The sequence below is a fragment of the Arvicola amphibius genome, chromosome 1 (genome assembly GCF_903992535.2).
Source record: "Arvicola amphibius chromosome 1, mArvAmp1.2, whole genome shotgun sequence".
NCBI lineage: Eukaryota > Metazoa > Chordata > Mammalia > Rodentia > Cricetidae > Arvicola > Arvicola amphibius.
Genome location: NC_052047.1, coordinates 165,675,979 through 165,696,799, shown reverse-complemented (window position 1 = coordinate 165,696,799; position 20,821 = coordinate 165,675,979). Strand labels below are relative to the sequence as shown.

At 43.0% G+C, this 20,821-nt stretch overlaps 1 protein-coding gene across 1 annotated transcript in view; it reads left to right on the top strand.

Annotated features, from left to right (window-relative positions):
• Positions 1-20,821, top strand: part of Pip5k1b (phosphatidylinositol-4-phosphate 5-kinase type 1 beta) — a 263,329-nt gene that overhangs the window by 129,899 nt on the left and 112,609 nt on the right. Inside the window, exon 4 of the mRNA XM_038338361.1 lies at positions 18,445-18,575. Coding sequence (XP_038194289.1) covers positions 18,445-18,575 — 131 coding nt within the window. The remainder of the gene's footprint in view (positions 1-18,444; positions 18,576-20,821) is intronic.

Sequence of the window (20,821 nt, the reverse complement as noted above, 5' to 3'; positions counted from 1 at the left end):
AGCTGGCCTCTTTCCCAGGCCTCTGTTGTCAGTGACCAGAGTAAAAAGGCCGTTGCTCTTTGTTCTTCCTGTATGTGAAGTCAAGGATTTGGGTATATTTGGGTATATTGGTTGCTGTCATTTGAGGGAAGGGAGGGTGTCCTGAAATAGTTTAGATAACCAGATTTGAAGAGATAATTAAGAATATACAGAACAAAGGAACACTGTGACATTATCCAGTCTTTACACAAACAGCTGAAGGCAGAGAACCTGTGCCAGGTGAGGGATTGAGTCTCAGCAAACTCTATCACCCAGGACACTGAAGAGAGGAGGGCTTAGGAGGACAAGCTGGTTGGGAAAATGCCCTACCTCTTGATCTGAGCTCTGCTCAAGGACAGGTGTCCTAAGAAAGATTTGCATTTCCTTGTTCCTTTTTGAATCTTTGAAAGAAAATTTCCATATTGTTTGGGGTTCCCTGCCCCCAACACCTTCCACACAGTTTGAATCACTGAGTAAAGATGCAAGCATTTCCAATCATGCTGTTTGTTTAGGGCCCCAACCACGCTAGTGACCACACCCCTCCCCCTTCGAGCCCAGCAGCTGTGGGGCTGACCTTCTTTTCAGCCCTGGTCAGTGGTGGTTGGCAGGAGCCAAGACTGCTTGTGTTCATGTCTGTTCACATACTAAGGCATTCTCTCAAAAGCCCATGTGTTTACCCAACTGGATGGCAGAACTTTTCTCCCAAACCATATACCAAATCAGGTGTGTTTAGTTCACAAGCCTGCCTGTTGCTAAGAAACCGTCTTGGTGGACTTCTAGAGCCAGTATCAGATGCTAGTGCAGGAGTAAAGATGAAAGGATCCTGCCCAGGCACAGGTTCTATCCAACAAGGCCTTAGAAGAAGGCAAGATAGCAGCATGGTGCATGGGGTTGGATAAGCTATTAGAGGGGCAAAGTGTACACAACAGGGGTCGGGGGGGGGGAGCTATGAGCAGACCTTTTGTACAGCAGACTCATGTAAGAGAATGCAACACAGGAATCTTCAGGCTTTGAATTCCTTGTGTGTGTGCATGCTAAATGCTTACTGTCGTGGAACCTGCTCAAGGGAGAAGCCACATAGTAGGGGCTACCTACCCCATAACCTATAGAATCCAAGTGTCGAGATGATCTTTGTCCATCCATCACCTACTAAGTCACTTACTAGATAAAGGATATTTGTAGCTTCAGAACCAGATAGATAGCTTTGCCCTGTTAATTCAAAGTGGAGTGGTTTGCTGGGATAACCATCTGTACCCTTGGATTCTAACAAAATAGCTGGTTGTGATCAGAATTGTTCTCTTTAAGTGGTTGTACTCAGAGACTGCGTACATGAGGACTGAGATGAGCTCTGAGCAAAGGCTGTACTTAGATGGCAGAGGTGAGCGTAGATGGACAGAGTACAGAGTCCCAAAAGGCCAGCCTATAGAAACTTTACGGTTAACCGTGTTCCTCAGAAAAGGGGAAAGCAGCCATCGTCAACGGAGCTGCTGATTATGGACCGGACGCTTCTATTTGTGCTATCTTAACAGGTCATGCGTCTCCAGGAGCCATGAGGGATCCCTCTTAGATGGGCCAGTGGAGGAGGGCTTGTGGGGATCAACTTGAGAGGGTCTGCAAACCTTCTCAGAGTAATCCCAACCATCCAAGAAGTGAGCAGTCCCCATGGAAGAATCCTAAATAGTTTGTCGGTAGCTCAGATGTCGAAGATCTTAGACCACACCAAGAACAATTCAGTATTGCTCTTTTGGAGTTCAGGGAGAAGGACTGTGCGAGATCAGCGATACCCCTGCCTCCCTGTAGCTGGTAATGTTGGAGGTTGTGGGTGGGTGAAACTAGGCTGCTTCCTCCTTTACAACTTGGGAAAATCACCTATTTGTAACCCAAAGAAGGCACAGCACATTTGCTTCCTGTTGCATTTCTACGGGCCTGACCGTGACCGTGACCGAAGAGTGTCTCTACTGGCGTGACTATGACTGGAGAGAAAATGAAAGACACAGGTGAAAAAAATGGTGGAATGAAAAATATTAAACCATAGGAAACGAGTTGATGACCACAAATATGGAATGCAAAATGAAATCAGAAAGTAGACTTTCAACATTTAGTATGTATGAGAAACATTGCAGTCATTAGTTGACTACCTTCATTTTATAGAGGAATTATAAACCACAGGATGTCAGGACCCTTTCTCAGCATCGCAGCTCCCTCATGGCAGAAGGTGCTGGAAGTTCATACTTTTCTGTGTGTTGCTGAACCCATCAGATCAGTTTGTCCTGTTTGCAAATTACTGCAGTGGGGCTCAGGAAATGAGGACAGTGGTCACTGAATGCTTTCTCTTCTCTTCTACCCCTGCTCTTTGAGCTAGCTGGTGGAAGAGCTTGGTACTCTGCTCCCTCATCCCTGTTATCACACGAGTGCCTCCCCAGGTTCTGATGTAGCTCCTCAGACCAAGTCCTCAAGCCTCCCTTGCAGAAAAGTTGATCACCTCCTCTGGACCTAGAGCATTCAATTAAAAACGCTGTAAGAGATAGGATTCTAAGGAAGTCAGGGCAAGAGCCAACAGACTGGGTGTGAAGAGGTGAGAGAGGCCTGGAGATTGACATGGTGGTTTTGTCTAGATGGCCAAATAAAGAGATAAAATGTTTTAGAAATCATTCCATGGGCCTAAAAGAGGAGTATAGCAGGGGAATTCATGTCTTGATTGCAAGTTGAGCCTAGATCTTGGAGAGAGCATAGAGATTGCACAGGCAAAGAATGTTTCACCTAGACTTTCAAGAGTGCCCAATATTTGAAATTACCACCCGATTTTAATACTGTAACTGTGTTGTGGAGTTCTGGAAAGACAAGTGAATGGATTTCTGCTGTCAATCTATGTGCTTTCTATATTTTTATTTTTATATGTGTGTGTGGTGGTGGAGAGGTGAGTTCCTGTGGAGTTGAGGAAAGGGTGTTGGGTCCCTTGCAACTGGAGTGACAGGCAGTTGTGGATCATCTGACTTGGGTGCTGAGAAACAAACTCCAGCCCAACCTGTGAGGTTTTGAAAAAGATTCCACTCAATAGTCCCTCTGTGGAAAGTGATCAAGGGCTTATCTTTCAAACATGCAATCTTTCTGAACTTGAGTTCCTTCCTCTGTAGTGGTAAGAAGGTTGAAGGTAAGTATTACAAACAATTCAACCTTCATCTGATGAGCATTTTAAGTAATTACAATAGTATGTAAATATATAATCTCAGAAAAGTCATCACATTCAACCCTATTAACGACTTAAAACCAGTCTTCTCTGGGAATACCTGAGTCCAAATCTTAAAGCCTCATTCAGTGAAACCTTATCCTGATGTTTCATGTCTCTGTATTTAGCATTCTCTCAGCATCATTTCCCTGTAACTTCTCAGGATGCCACAGGACTAGTAGGCTGCTAATAACATAGCTGTTGAAGTGTTAAACAGTTGCTAGGACAGTCACTTCAAATAATCTAAGGGTAAAGGGGGGAAATCTTCCCATTTTTTTAAAAAGAAGCTTGCCAGTTGCTATTCAGAGAAAAACTATTAGTACTCTTTATGGTGTTTCTGCCCCATTAGAAGTCATAGCCCTTCCCTTCTTAACTTTGGCTTTATATTGCATAAGTACTCTTTATTCCTGTAATGTATCATATATTCATATAGTATATTTGATATCATATATTTAGATATATATTAAGGTATGTATTTCTTCCCATTCAGTTCAAGAGTTTATCATGAAAAGTAACTGGTAGTGATTTGAAGCGAAGGCAAAGCTGTTCTTATTTCTTCTACTGCTGCTTCTCCACTCTTACTAATGTCCTCTTCATATCTAATTTTCATAGATCAGGAAGCTTGGTTGTAAATAAGTGACTACTACAAATTGAAGCACAAATGGGGAAAATAAAACGTAATTCTTGCTTCTCCAAGATGGTTCTCTCCTGCTTTTGATCTCTCTATGGATAAATGGCTGTGGAAATCTCCTGCTTTGTACTTTATCTTCTGATGAAGGAGTTGCAAGCATGTGCCCATGGCCTTGTCGGCACTGTGTTAGAAGAACCATCTTATTCCTCTACTTAGCTGAACAAATCAGTGATGGGGTGGGGAAGTTCTGAGGCCTCTTGAGGTAGGCAATCAAGGTAAGCACAACGAAAGCTTACAAAATACTGGTGTGCCTGGAAATAAGTCCAGTTTTTCTCTGCAGGTCTTGGTCACCATAAGAGTGGTAATTGTCCTGGCTTAGCCCCCTGAAATCCAAAAGCCCCTCGTGTTCTTCCTCTCTCTTTCTTTCTCTTTCTCTCCCTCCCTCTCTCCCTCTCTCTCTTTCCGCTGGGCCCCATTGTGAGGGAAGATATATTTGTCTGCATGTATGTGTGTTTCTGTATTGTGCAACTATGTGTATATCTCTGTGTGAGTGTATCTGTGTGTATGTAAATGTACATGTGTGTATGTGCGTGTGTGTCATTCTGCAAAAGACGCGAGGCATGAAGGCCGTGGAAGGAAGAGCTAGGGCCAAGTATTCTCTCAAAGTAGGAGGAGATAATAGAAGGCCAGAGAAGATGGGTGAAAAAGTAGAAGTTGTTTAGGGTTTTTTCTTAAGGAGAGGGGTTGATTTTTACCACTATCCCACATGGAGTTGGTCAACAGCCCAAATGCTAATTAACTTTCCAAAGACCCCCCAAACTGCCACCATTACAATGACAGTCTTCTTGGGCCACTTAGTGACCAGGTCTCTGTGTACCTGAACTCAAGAGTGTTTTGTGACTGTAGAACTCTGTAAGAATGAAACTTGGCTTTGGCCTTCACCTGCTTACACACCTGTGGAAAAAAGAGTTAGCCATGGGCAATGCAAACATGAGGAGTAACTGGTGGCATTGCCGGGAGCCGGGCCCACAGGGCCACCCGCAAGTGTGATGATTAGCCGGAGGGCTGAGCTGTACCTGTGCTCCCTTGAGCGTAAGACCGACAATGCTGATGCATCCCATGACGAGCGACAACGTGGGCCAAAGTGGTCTGGATGTGAAGCTGAGGTGGAAAGGCCTGGTTTCTGGGGCCAGGGTTTCCATGTCCGTGGTTTGTGGCTCAAGATAAACTAACTGCTTTGAGTCTCAGTTTCCTCATACAGCAGTTAAAAATAACTTAGGAGAATGTGTGCATTATATTGAGCACTCCCAGAGGCCAGCTTGCCAGGAGAACGCGGAAGGGCTCCTGTGTTGTCTCAACACTCCACCCCACCCCACCTGAGAAACAGATTAATGTGAGGTTGTGACAAGAAAACTATCACTGTCATTAAAAACAAAGTCCAGCTAAAGATACAAGATTGTTGCCCACTACTTGGAAACCCATCTAAAAGGGCTTTGCTAGCCCAGGATGTAAGACTATCAACTAACAGGTAGAAACTTTGACCATATCTACGTATCTGTCGCTCCAGTCAGAAGTGTTCTGCATACATATCTCGCCCACTCCAGGATTTTGTGTTCCTGCCAAAAAGGCCCCCACTGCCTAACCAAGCCCATGGTGGAGTGCATTCCTTATGTATTATATAAAGTGTTAAACTGTGTGACTATAGATGAAGTTCTTCTAATGGACTGTTTCAGACATAGAAGACTAAAGAATTCTAAATGTTATTATAGGAATAAAGAACTTATATTGTGGATGCAATAGAATAGCTACAGTTTTTAATCCTTGGCGAATTTACAGTTTTCCACATTAAAACCTCCTAACAGAAAGCATGGAATCTTTTCTGAAGCTTCCAGGGGGAGTATTTTGCAACTGCAGTTTAGCTTCAATTAGTCTGAGGTAATTGAGCATGGTTATTAGTGTGTGACCATAAAAAATGAAATTATAAATTTGACAACTAAGCAATAAAAACACACTAGTGATTAAGAAAATGGGAATTAAAGTAGCAAGTTTTAAAAAATCAACATCGATGATGTTGGTATCAGTAAGAATATGGCAATAAGAACATTCTTATACTCTCTTTGAAAGTGTGTAAGTTGATGAAATCTCTTCTAGAAAGTTCTGGGCAGACCCTTGCACAAGTATAAACATGCTTATCCTTTAAATCAGCAATTCTTCTTGGAGCCTCTGCTGCAAGTCACTCAAAAAATAATTTAGGAATGGGTGAATGAACAAATATCAATTTTAGTTAATATACTATTAACTAAAAATAAGGGCTGAACTAGCTAAATGAGGTAGTTTTGCTTGTAATCCTAGCTACTTGGGAGGCTGAGGCAAGAGAACCACAAGCTCAAAGGCAGCCTGGAAAACATGACAAGCTCCTGTCTCAACAATAAAAGCTGGGGATGTAGGGTAAGGGTAGAGCACTTGCTTAGCATGCACAGGCCTCTGGGTTTAATCCCCATGGGAGGGAGGAGGCATAGTTTATAAGAAAGGAAAAGTGTATTAAACAACCACTCCTCATTAACTGAAAAATACTGCACTCTTAAGGTATTCATAACTCAGCGGTGGGGAATTATGCATATTCAATTGCTTCTAAGAAGATATGCCAACAATTGCAAATGAAACTCTTGATAGCATGCTATTATGAATTCTACTATATTAGTCTTTTAGAAATGTTACCATTTAAGTTAAAGACACTCATTATAAGTATGGCACAGGAGGGAGGAGGGAGAAAATGTGTATGATTACAAGAAACATAGTCTGTTGACAGGGGAGCAGTTGAACCAATTGTGCTCCATATAAGCTGTGGAAAAAAAATCTATGTAACCACTGACTATAATATATTGGTTAGATTGGCAACGCTGTGACTAAATACCTGTCATAAGCAATGTAAGGGAAGAAAGGTTTGTTGACTAAGGTTTCTGTCCTGCCTGGTTCCCGCAGTCCCAAAGAAATCATACATCTTGCTTCCTTCTGTGTCTGGGTGACTACTGCAGACTGACTTCCTTCTTCCCAGAATTCTTGTTGCCCCACCTATACTTCCTGCCTGACTACTAGCCAATTAGCATTTTATTAAAAATAATACAAGTGACAGGATAAAAGACCACAGCACTTTCCTCCCCCTACCCTTTTTTTCTTAAAAAAAAAAAAAAAAGAACTCTAAATCTAATATCCTTTATTTAGCTTTTCTCCTGACCACTATCCATAACAACTTGTAACCAACATTCTAAACAAAGGAAAATACCCATAGTCCATTTTTTGGGAATGTGGGTATAGTTTTACAGGCTACTTCCTGCTGATTGGGGGTGCTGATAATCTTATGGGGACCTAAAGAAAATTTAGAATTATGATCAAGTCATGACTGGAGTATCCTGTGAGGCTTGATCATCTCAGGGAGCAGTCTTGAATCTGTTCTGGATATAGAACTCAAACATCTGGGCCATCCACTCCTATCAGAGATTTCTGAGGGGGTCGTCCTTGATCAAACCTGATTTTTCTTAACCCGGAATAAATCCACAGCTTCTCATTTCCTGTGGAAACAAAACAAAACCTCTTCTCCAAAGTAATATACCTTTTGATCTCAATTTTGAAGTCAAGGTATTTTCAAAATACAAGTGACAGGTTAAAAGACCATTGTCCCACAGCAAAGGTTTGTTTAGTCTTTACCAGTTTTGGAGTCTCAGTCTATCTATTATGCTACAGAAAATTGCAGAGGCACTCAGTCCATGGCATTAGGACTTGTGCAGTGGTGGCTTTTCCCACATGGGGCCAGACACAAAAGAAGAGGCCATAGCTGGAGTCAGTTGTGGGGCCAGACACAAAAGAAGAGGCCATAGCTGGAGTCAGTTGTGGGGCCAGACACAAAAGAAGAGGCCATAGCTGGAGTCAGTTCTTAAAGAATCAACAGTGCCACTGACTGGGAGCCAAGTACTTAAAGCCTGAGCCTATGAAGAACATTTCAGATTCAAAACATGGCATATAAAGCCTATATAGTTGGACACAGAAGGCTATTACATGAAAGAACCAAGTTGCAACAAAGCCCACATAGTAGGAGTCCCACGTTTTACTAATTTACTTTTTGTGATACCATGGCTGTGCACATGATAAGCATGTGCTTAGCACTGAGCTACACCCTCATCTCCAGTATGCACGTGTATGTGTGTGTTTTCATGTATAGAGAGAAAAGCCTCAGGTACATAATAACTGGTTGAGTATAGCTAACCCTAGCATGCAAGGAGAGGAAATGGGGACATCTGTGCTTTGCTTTCTCTAACTGAGGGCTATGTGACTTTCCCCTCAATGAACATGGGTTACCAGTTTTTTAAGTTAAGCAATGGTGTCTATGTAAACATTTGTTTTTCAGCTTGAGAACATTTTGAATCAAGTCAAGAACATTTGAGTTTAGGATCATAAGTTATAGCACTCGGAACATGCATTCAATTATGTGTAAAACCAAAAAAGAGAATGACTATAGTTGAAGACACACTCGTGCCTAGTTCTCTCTCAGTAAGAGAACTGTAGTCCTTGCCTCTGCTGAGTCACAGGGACCCCAGGCTCAACTCATCGCTCTCTGTTCTCAATGCACAACTTCCAAACATGACCAGTAAAGACTACTTCACCTGTAGATGTCACCTCCATGCAGGCCACACTCCTTCTTAAGGCATGGTCTGGCACCTAGGCAATATCATTTCTTCTTACATACCATCACCAGAATTCATCTAACTTCAAAAAACTCAGACAAAATACCCCATTCAAATGTCAATTACTGTTTGACAGGGTTTCTCAGTATTGGCTTTGGAGTAATTCTTTGTTTGGGGGTCACCAGGATGTTGAACACACCCCTTGCCTCGAACCAACAGATGGCAACTCTCTCCAGCTAAAATCACCAAAATCATCTCCATACCCTTCCAGGTGTCACCTTGGGGGGGTTCCCCAAAGTTGCCCTACATGAAGAACTTCTGCTAAATAAGGAAGATTGGATGCTGAGGGCAAGTAGCAACATCTGTGAGAAGCACAGTCACATCTTCCCCCAAATAGAGATTAGTGTTTTTGGAATGTTTTAACTTTGTAGTCGACAGCTCCCTTTTCAGGAAACCTAACATGCTAAAATTTTGTGGGATCTAATTCTAGTTGATTTTAGAAGGTTGAAAAAAATCAGGCCCTATTTTTTTTTTTTTTGCTATTGAATCTAAATTTGTGCTTATGTCAATTAAATACTGTTTCTATTTGAATACATGAACAACTATAATTTTCTTCCCTAGTGTGTAGGAAGGATATTAAGAATATATTACACCATGTTTATGATGAATGTCTTCCGTTTAAACTGTAACATTTGTACAAGACTAATATAGTAGCATTCATAATGCCACACTGTCTTAAATCATGAGTTTCATCTGCAATTGTTGGCCTGTCTCCTTAAGGGCAATTGAGTTACAAATACCGTTGAAGTACAGCATTTTTCTCATAATGAGGAGTGCTTGTGTAACAGGCTTTTTCTTTCCGTAGAGTTCGCCTCTCTGGCAGGCGTATCAGTGAAGTGGAGCTGACTTAGATGAAACCCTGCAACGTCTTTTCTTTCTTCTACCTTTCTCTATCAACATTTGAGAAGCAGATCTCCCATCAAACACCAGAATCTTGTTTTTTTAAAAAAAGGCTTCTCGGCAAAAAGGGAAAATTAAATAGAAAGTGTGTTTGCTTTGGGCTTCTTCCAGGGTTGTTTGGTGCCCTGTGTGTCAGAATGACCCTATGCCGAGGCAGCTCCACCACACAGAATGCAGCCCAGAAAGAGGCCTCATTAGAACAGAGCGACACTATTCTTATTTTGAAAAGTGTAGATGGCTGCAAAAATTGTATCGGAAAAAGAGTTGCCTGCTGCGAAAGCAATAGAACGCAACCGAGTCATGTGTGGAACTAGTGATGGCAGGAGTCTGTCGTTTCTAGCTGTTGCCATGAACAGCCACAGTGTGGAGCGGCCTGAGGGAGAAAGGATCCAAGGGTGACGGTGGAATACTAAAAACAAACGGAGAAAGAGAAAGATAGGAACCGGCTTTCCGTGGACACGGAGACCAAGGAGCACAGAGCAGTTGTCAGCACTTTAGTTTGGCCTGTGTTGATTTGTGCAGACACAGGAGGATGTCTGGTCTGTGACCAACACAGCAAACTATATAGAGTTTGCACCTCCTCCTTCAAAATGCAGGTGGAGCTTAGAAGCAGCTGCAAAAAGCTGCTAGCCGGGAGAGGGGTGATATATTTTTTTCCTATATATGAGAAGGTAGTGGCCGTTTTTAGGGGATAATTACAGATCTTGTGAGATACCCAGCAAGAAGCAATGTGTATCTGGCAAGACTTTGAAACATCTTACAGATGAATTCCTCACAGAGGATCTCTCTCTCTCTCTCTCTCTCTCTCTCTCTCTCTCTCTCTCTCTCTCTCTCTCTCTCTCTCTCTCCATTTTTTCCTCCTTCCAGCATCCAACAGAAAAGGAAAGAAGAGCCCCTCCCCCTATTCGATGCCTGTGGATACCCAGAAAGCTGGACGAGGGATGGGGTCTCCTGAAAACATACCGAAATCTGTCTGTTAATAAGCTAGAGAAAGAGTACCAGATGTCTTTGTGAGGCTATTTTTTTTATGGCTCTGTGCCACAGTATGAACAAGGGCACCTTTATCCTGAGTCAGCAGGTCGTAGACCTGTGAATTTCGTCTGAGCAAAGGTAGATCCCACCCCAGAATACATTTAGAGAAACCGTGGGAGGCACAGCCAAGTCACTGCCATGATGTTTTCTAACAGTCTAATGGTTGCATGGGTTTATAGCCTTCTGAACGCTTAAAAGAAGAGAGAGAAATCCAGACCTACCCCATGGTACAGAGATAATGTCCGTTCAGGTGTATTTCTTTCCTCTAATTATCCTCTGTTTGTGTGCACACACGTTTGTGGGGGTTTGCATCTCCAAATTTCAATGGGTTTGTTTTGCTTGCTACTGCTTAGACATAACACAATGTTTTATTTCTCCGCATTACAGAACATTTTCTTATGCTGATGGCTTAATTACATCCCGTCACTTTGTCAAATATTCTTAATTCAGATTGAGGTTTACATGTGGAGCCCTGACTTCAGCATGAACGAGGAGAACTGAGCTCAGGATTCTTTCTGTTCTCTCATTTGTATGTGGAATGAAGGAGCTGCCGCAGTGGTCCCCTTGCCTTCAGAATCCTCTCTCCATTCCGTAAAGCCACCTTTCCTTAGTCTTCTTCCCACTGCCCTAAGTGTTGCTAATTTACATTCGACTCTCATCCTTCGTGTTCACCGGCCTTCTCTACGCCATCCCCATCCCCGTGTGAACCATGCAAGCACTGCAAGCGCCCCCAAATCACAGCCTGCCTATCATTCCTCCAGTCCGTTCTCCACAAGGCAACCAGCGATCCTATCAAATTAGACACCCCATCCCCAATAAGATTCCTCGCTCATTTTTTACCATCTGCTGACCAACACAATTGAAACCCAACAAACCCTCAGAATACTTTCAAGGAACCAAGTCTACATCTGCCTAGTCTTTCCAGCCCCCAGTGCCAACTCTTTACCCATTGCCCACGGTGGTTTGTTTCCAGGTCTCTAAAAATGTGCTTCCCTGACCCACTAATGGGACCTTTTCCCACCACATGAAAGTCCATTGCATCATTTTGTTAAGTACAAGGATTTTTTTTTTCCTTTGAGCATTGTCACTTTGGAGCCTGTCCTGGAACTAGGTCTTGTAGACCAGGCTAGCCTCGAACTCACAGAGATTCACCTGCCTCTGCCTCTCGGATGCTAAGATTAAGGGCATGCACCACCATCACCTGGCTACAAGGATCCTTTTAGGCCACTTCCAGATCCCTGAGTTCTAGAGAATTGTCCCACAGTGGTAAACACAATGCCAGTCTTCAGTGACATGACCTGCCAACTGGCCCGTGCCAGCTAGACTTGAACTATAGAAGTGAAAGTAGTAGAAATCCCCCTGCCCCAACACAGATTGCCATCTTGACATAAAGGGGTGCCCTATAACTACTTTCTATGACCAGGTAAAATAAGAGACCTTGTCAATAAGCATCTCTGGTTTAGACATCAGCTATACTCCAGGACAGACTGCCCTGTGCCATCTTTTTCACGTTGCTCGTGGATAGCCAGAAGCAGAAGAGAGGGGTTCAGATTAAAAGATGGCTTCTAGAGTCAAGCTGTCTGAGGTTTGGACTTGATCCCAGAGTGAGGACGTTGAGGACCCATTCAGGGGTTTCAAGTAAAGTAATAACATGACCACATTTGTACTTTTGAAGCAAATCTCTCCAGCAACACGTATCCAAGCTATAATCCCATAATTAGTTCAGATAGCCTTAGGGGGGAAACTGCTGTTGACATGAAATGCTTCGATACTTCCTTGCAAAGCCCATCACATCAGATACCATATTAAGTGATCCCATTTCATAGACAATGCTTTGTAGGAGGCCGTTTCCTGTAACCAATGTAAGGCTATTAAACTCTTGCTGGAGTTAGGATCATTGTTCTCCTTCTGGTGAGTCTCTGTAGGCTTTTCTTCATACTGTTAAGATGCTCATTATTATTTCATTGTTCAAGTGCTTCTCAGCATCTATGAGCTCCATCTCCAGCAGAAAAAAGTCACATGTTAAGCAAACGTGTAAACTCAGGTTCAACAAATGATCAGAACACTGAACTGGGAACCTTCCGAAAGACCGGGGATTCATTCCTCAATGTAGTATGTAGTACTAGCCTTGGGATTTAGATCAAGTTAATTACTAGATCCAGTTTATCTATGCCATGGGCATTATGCATCCCTAGCCGTCTGACAGCTCTGGTTATTAGACAGTCATTAAAGACAGTGCTTTGGGGGTTACCAAAGTAGTTCACTTGTAGAGTTATTGCCTTACATGAGCTGGGCACTGTGTTTAGTCCCCAGCACTGCTACAAATAGAGCTTTGAAAACTGCAGTTCATCACACAAATGCAAGCTGACATCCACTTTCCTTAATATTAACATCATATCTGGACAAGCCACAGAAATAAATAAATAAGTGGTTTGCCTGCGTGCTGTTTTGTGGCTCTCTCTTTCCCTAAGTATCACATGCTTAGTATCCAGGCAACATATTGCTTCCACTTATCCCTGTGAGGTCCAGAATTAAAAATAGATCGTGTTGCTGTTCCAAATCTAAGCCCACATTAAGCCTCTACTAAAGGAACCAGAGTTCCCCCCTGGAGTTAGAAGGAGGAATGGTCATGTTCCAACACTTTGGGGATGCAGCATGCAGAGCCCGCAGTGGAAACTTAAGTAGCCCAGAATGCATGAAATCTGTCAGCTCACTGAAGGCTTGCTGCTATCCCAAAGACAGGAAGGGACCCCCCGGGGTGTCTGAATTGTGGGGGAGAGAATGACTGATTGCAGGAGAGCAGCCTCCAGCATTTCCTTCTGAATCATCGTGACCTGCTGATTTGATAATCATGCACACACCAGGAAGGGTTTCAAAGTGATTTCAGTTTTACAGCATATCTTGGTGAATATGAAGCCAAAGCCGAGCCTAATGCCCTAGTGGGAAAGTGGCAAATGAAGGGACCTCTGCTGCTAGTGGCCTGTGACCAATCATGGGTCACTGAACGCAAGCAAGAATTCCCAGGAAGCGGCCAGGGCACTATAGAATTATACCCAAATGCACCCAGGTCAAAGCATTTACTTTTTACCCAGAGATCAGGAAGAGGAAGCATGTGGGGTTGTGTCTATGGAGGCAGCCAGACACCGCCTCATCGTAATAACTCCCCACATTACCAGTGATACTAGTGCTGTGGTTTACCAAGAGTTCTGGGAGCTTTTGTTTGGCTTGCCGATGGCTGGGTGTGATTATCAGCTAATTAAACATTTTTATCTCAGTTTCTCCAAAGGAATGGCTCCTTCGGGGCTCCTTCCTTTGCTGAGATCAAACATCCCGACTTAATAGAGAACCTTCAACCTTGATTCTTGGCTCTTTTTGATAAACTAGATGTGGAAGCAGCCTGCACCTGGTGGTCAGACTCTGCCAAATACCGGCAGAGAGACTTGGGGAAGTCGCCTAACCATGCTGAGCCGTAAGTGTACACCTACAAAGAGAATCATTGTCACCAAGCTCAGCTGTTTGGCTAAGCGAATTAAGGAATTCTGCTATTAGAGACCACAGAGTATGGTTGTTTCTGATACAACCACCCTTGGCTTACGTCCTGGGTCCACCTCTTCACCTTGTAGGAAGTTACTAAACATCCTGAGTCAATGAAATGGAGGAGGTAATGCAGGATGGAAATCATTTACCCAAAATCCTTGGGACATGTTTTGGATATAAGATTTGGAAACATTTGCATATGCATAACGAGGTAGCTTGTGGATGGAAGCCAAGACTGGACACAAAATTTATTTATATGTCAGCGGTGCCCTATACACTTAGCCTAAAGATGATTTCATACGGTATTCCTAAGCATCTTATGCAGGCGGTAGACTCCCTTTGATGCCAGCGGTGACTAGCTGCTGTGCTGCTGTGCTCTATGTTTTGTTTGGGTCATGACCCATGGCGGGAGCTGGGTATAGTATTTTCCACGTGTGGCAGTTGTTGGTACCCAGACACTTTGAGGTGTTCACTATATCACTGACATACACTGTTGATAGTTCCCATTTTGGATTTCAAATTTTCACATTAGGGGTGCTTACCAACTAGCACTTACCTCTCATAGAAAGGTTTAAAAAAATCAGCACAAGTCAAGGGCATTGAGAACCTTGTAAGCACTGTAGAAGTATATGTTGGGGAAGTTGCCATTATCCATGTTGTCAAGTGTCTGTCTGGCATAAATGACTTATTTCTATGACTTTATTACTATGCTATTATTTCTCTCACCCAAGCACTTAAAAATCCAAAGGTCTGAAAAGAAAAAGAAATTAATACGATTACAATTTGTTGGGTTTTTTTTTTCTTTTTGTCTTCTTCTCATTTAATTAAACATGTCAGTGGTGTCATTCCTTCAGGAACTCAAAGCTTAAACTCAACCACAGGAGAAAGATTGTTTTCAGCATTCCTTAGAGCAAGAGGACATTATTTTACCCTGTTTCTGAGGTCCTTCATATGTTCTAGGGAAGTGACCCCCCCCATCCATGTCAACAGCGTCTCTGGTGACACTCACCCCCCTGAAGCCTGAGGGTTCTGGTCAGAGTTTCAGACGACTGGCATCTGAGACTGCCCTCTGTTCCCAGGGTGGGGACAGCAAGGAATGTGGTACTTTCTGCTGACAGACTTGCACCAAGGGATGAAAGCCTGCTCCCATGGCTCTGGGAAACAGCAGGGGAGGGGGGTTAGCCCAGAAAGAAAATGCACTGGGGTGGTCTGTTTTATGACAAGACAGAACATTCCTGGGTACTGGTTCCTCTGAAAAGCATTGACATCACATCTTAGGGCATAGCACCCTGAGTGGTGAGCACGGAAAGAAGTGGCTTTTGACTCTTTAGACAGGGCTAAAATGAAAGAAATCCATTTGTGCCTTCAGAATGCAGAACAACTGGTACAAAAGGTCACGGATGCTGACTGGTGGCATCTCAGAATCCAGGGAAGGAGCATTAAAATAACAAAATTGTTTTTTCAGGCACTAGATGCACTTAAGTCTCAATCTTTTGCATCTTGCTTCCTGCAGTCCTAAGTCAAAGGACATGTGTGTGTGGTAGGGGGGACACCAAAAATTTCTCATGTTCTACATGGTCCAACATGTGGATTGTTGTCCTCAGATGAAGGATGACAGATGTTTAGAGGGGAACAAGAAAAATGCTTAAATGATAATTCAAGGAATTGTTCTTACTAATTAGATAATGAGGCTGCTGAACAGTACTGGTTGAGCGTGACCATTTCAGGCAAAACCAACAACTATTAATGTCAGACACACCCTGTATTAAATGTCTGTTTGGGGGTTCAGTCTTGGCTGCCTGGGAAAGAAGACAGTTTTTCCTTCTGAATATACTGGATAATCATTCATTTACACCAGAGTTTCTCAACCGTGGAACTGTTGACATTTGGGACTGGCTAAGGCTTTGTGCCAGAGAGCTTTCCAATACATTGCAGGATGCTTAGACCTACTCTGTGATGGTGGCACTGCAACACACCAGTGTGCTAGCTAAAACAAAAACCTCTGCAGACATTGCCAAATGCCTCTGATTAAGAATCACTGATTTAGGCCAGACTGTGGTAGTGCCGCCTTTAATCCCAGCACTCGGGAGGTAGAGGCAGGTAGATCTCTATAAGATCAAGGCCAGCCTGGGCTACAAAGCGAGTTCCAGGACAGCCAGAGCTGTTACACAGACAAACCCTGTCTCAACGCCCCCCACCCAAAAAAAAGAAACAGTCATTTAACTAACTGTTTTCTGTTGTGGTGTGTGGTGCTTCATTAGCACCGCCAGGCATGAAGAGTAAATCACGCTAACACTTAAGAGCAATGTGCTGAAGTGTTGGGGAAGCCGCTCTGTAGATAGAGTGCCTGCTGCACAAGCACAAGGACCTGGGTTCAGATCCCTGGGACTCACAGAGAAAGCCAGACTCGACACAGCCAGCTTTGGAGAGCTAGGCGGAGGAGGACCACTGGAGTCGAATCAGTGAGTTCCAATGTCGGTGTCTCAACACTGTGAAAGTGAAGAGCCAACAAGGAAGACATTCAGCATCAACCTCTGACCTCCACATACACGTGCTCACAGAGAGAGAGAGAGAGAGAGAGAGAGAGAGAGAGAGAGAGAGAGAGAGAGAGAGAGAGAGAGAGAGAGAGAGAGAGACAGAAACACAAAGAGAGGAACATATGCACACAGAAGAATGTATTCTAGGGCCAGTGATATGTATTCTGGGCCCAAACCTGATGACCTGAGTTTAATCCCTGGGACTCATGTTTTTAAAAATCCAGATGGAAAAACTTGTGACTATAGGCCCAGGGACTGCTTTGGCAAGATGGGAGGTGTGACTGTAGGCCCAGCACTGCTGTGGCAAGATGGGAGACAGAGGCAGGAGACTAAGCCAGAAGTCTGAATGTTCAGCACAGCATTAGAAACAAGAGAGAAAGACTCTGCCTCAAAATCAAGTTGGAAGGAGAGAACCGACACCAAGAAAGTTGTTTTCTGACCTCCACACAGGATATGACATGCACACATATGACTGTACATATATAGACACGCACGAATACATAAATATACAGACTCTATTCTGATTTTTCTTTTGTTTTGTTTTTTGTTGTTTTAAGAAGGGTCTCCATCTATCCCTAGCTATCATGGAACACAGTGTGTAGACCAGACTGGCCTCCAATTCATAGAGATCCACCTGCCTCTGCTTCCAGAGTGCTTGGATTAAAGCACCACCATTCCCAGATATTCTAACATTATTAAATTGAATTATTCTATTCTATTATTGTTATTTATTCTATTATTTTATTAAAATCACATATACGCATAGATTGATAGAGATTTTAAGATCCTGGGCTAATTCCCAGCACCACACATATAAAAAAGAAAACTAGCACCATGTACATGCATGCACACGTTTGTGTATACTTGTATACAAGGTAGTTATTCTCTAATTAACAGCATCTCTGGTTCATTATTAAGATATTTGAAAAGTAGCAAATTGAAAACATTTGTGTCCTGATGCTTCATCTTTTATCGCACATCAATGCTATATCGTTTATCTCAGATTAATGAAGAAAAAATTAGCTTTAGATCATTGCCAGGACCAGTAGGCAATTTTCAAAATTAAACTTTCTGTGAACTCCAAAAACTGATAATGTTTTTTTCTCTACCATGTCTATCCACAAGTATGCTGGGGAGGGGGAGGACATTTTTTTTTTTAACAAATCTAACTTTACCTTTTATCTTTGGGTAGAAACTATAGTGCTCCTTATCCAAAGTGCTCCATGGAGTTTCTCAGTTCTTAGTGTAATAATGGTAGAGATTTTAACCTCTTAAACTTAGGTGCATTTTGTATAAAAGATACCACACATACAAAGATAATCTCATGGTGTGCCATTTACTTCTCTTCATGGTGACCAAAATGCCTGGCCGAGACAACTTTACTTTGACTCCTGGTTTCAGAGGACTCATGACAGTCAGCATGGCTGTGAGAAAATGGAGGAACTGGTATGTGGTGGTAGATGTATATACTGGAACTCTTCATCTACAAGACAGGCACAGGAAAAGGGACCTGAGGCAAGGCCAAAATATGAGCCTCCTGATGACTTATGCCCACCTGTCAGGGTCCATCTTCCATAGGTTCTACATCCTTCCAAAACAGGAGTGGAGGCCAAGTGTTCAAGTGCCTGAGCCTATGGGGGACATTCTGCAGTCATCAGTATAAGATCTCATACACGGAGAAGGGTCCTGAATAGGTTCTACGAAGCCCCGGTTTCCTGCCATTTGGGAACAAGAAGGAGAAAGTAGCCTTGCCCTCCAGTTTGCTGCCTGTATCCCTGATGAAAGCCCTCGAGGCTAACATGGCACCCTGTGTTTCCTTTGTAGACCGCATCGTCGGCTATTAAAGGTGCTATTCAGCTGGGCATAGGATACACAGTGGGGAACCTCACTTCCAAGCCAGAGCGCGATGTCCTCATGCAAGACTTTTATGTGGTGGAAAGCGTGTTCCTACCCAGGTAAGAACATTTGCATTTGAAATGATTCCACGCTGAGGAAACTTCACAGTGGCATCCTTCTCTTGAAGAACTTTTCTGTCACACGCATGTCTACATGTACTGGAGAGTGTGGGGGTGGGACCTGTGGCTCCACCGTGTTATTGCTTGAGAATGTCTCCTGTGGAGACGGTGAGTGGCCTACATGGGTCAGCTATAGTTAGTTGTCATGGGTGCCTGGAAGGCTATGTGCAGAAGGATCATGGGGTTTGCTGGATGAGGGTGAAGGAATTTCCAAGTAAAGTCTGCCGTATGTTTTGAGAGAGCTTCCATTAATCAGTGCTGATACCGAGATTTTGCTATGCCTAATTTAAAAGAGTGAGCTGGGGCTGCACAAATGGCTTAGTGGTTAAGAGCACTGGTTACTTTTGCTGAAGACCTGGGTTCAGTTCCCAGCATCCCCATGGCACCTCACAGCCATCTCTATAACGCCAGTCCCAGGAGATTCAGCATCCTCTTCCAGCCTCCAAGGGCACCAAGAAAACATTCATACACATAAAATAAAACAAATAAATCTTTTTAAAATAAGTAGTTAATGAAAGAATGGACTGGAGGGACCACAAATCATCTTACATCTGAATTAAGCCAGTAAGTTGTATTTCGTGATGACTTTGATTTAAATTTCCTCCAGAAAAACATGAAATAATGCTGCTATTTTGACACCATGTATGCAAAAATCACCAAAGCCATTCATACACTTATCAGTTTGGGGAAGAAAAAACATAAATTGTTTAAAATCAGGTACATGGGCTGGTGAGATGGCTCAGTGGGCAAGGCACTTCCCGCTAAACCTGACTTCCTGAGTATGATCCCTAGGATCACTCACACTGTAGGAAGAGAAAGCCGTCTCTCACAAGTTGTTCTCTGACCTACCCTCACACCATGGTGCACATGTGTGCATACGGGTGCACATGAGCTTGTATGTGCATGCACGCACACACACACATACATACACACACACACAAAATAAAAGTAATTAAAATATTTTTAAAAACAAATATAAGTGCAAATGGAAAACAGAGATGGAATTGTATACTTGAGGTATCTCTGGGTTGTGTCTACTATGCCCTAATAAGTAAAAATATTTAAGTCGAGTCCACTATTTTAAAAGACAATCATTGTTCAGTTGAAATGTCACCAGAGCTGCAGAGTTTTTCAGAGACAATGAAATACAAATAAAGATATTTTCCCTGGGGATGCTTACTTTGTCTCTGTGACTATGAGGATTGGCTTTTCAGACTCAGTGGTTTATAAGCCATTCCGTTGTTTATGTCTGGGCTTGATCTCATCAGTCAGGTGGGAAGGGCAGTTCATGACAACCATCATCCCTCCAAGTCCATGAGCCTGTGTTCTTGCATCCCAAAGCATCAGAAAATCCATTAGTGCCAAGGTCCCTTAAATAAAATAGTACAAGCTGACATATGACTTGCACACATTCTCCTGTATACTTTTTAATTGCATTTATTTTTATGAATGTATATGAATGCATGCACATGCTCCACTATAACTGAACTTTCTTGGGACCGCCAACTCCCAAATAATGACACAGAAACTTATTAACTGTGAAAACTTGGCCTTAGCTTAGGCTTGTTCCTAACTAGCCCCTAAAACTTAAATTAACCTCTCCTCAGTTCCGTATCTGAATTCCTCCCCACCTTATTAGTGAATTCTCCCTCCCCCACACCTCTAGCTTCCCAGAGTTCCTATCTCTGCCCAAAGTTCCACCTATCCTCTCCTGCCTAGCTATTGGCCATTCAGCTTTTTATTAAACCAATCAGAAATTGCCTTAGGTAGGTGAGGAAGTACAGACACATCTTCACACAGTGTGATCAAATATCTCGCAACACCATGGATAAATCGGTTCTCTGTTTCTACCATGTGCAGCCTGGGGATCGAACTCAGGTCACTAGGTTTGTCACCCACTGAGCCATCTAACCAGCCCTCCCCCTTATTTATAACATCTCTAGATTACTCATGCTACCCACTACACTGTGAACAGTTGCTCACTGCACCATTCAGGGAATAATGATAAGAAAAACGTCTATGTTCAATACGGATAAAATTTTGAAAACTATTTTTAATCCATAATTGGTTGATTCTGTGGTTCTGAAGAGCACATATAGAGAGCCCACTATATTATGCCCCTATTGGGTGACTTGTGACAAGCCTGTGGCATCTTTGTGAGGAGGAGAAGATGGTGGCTTTTTCAC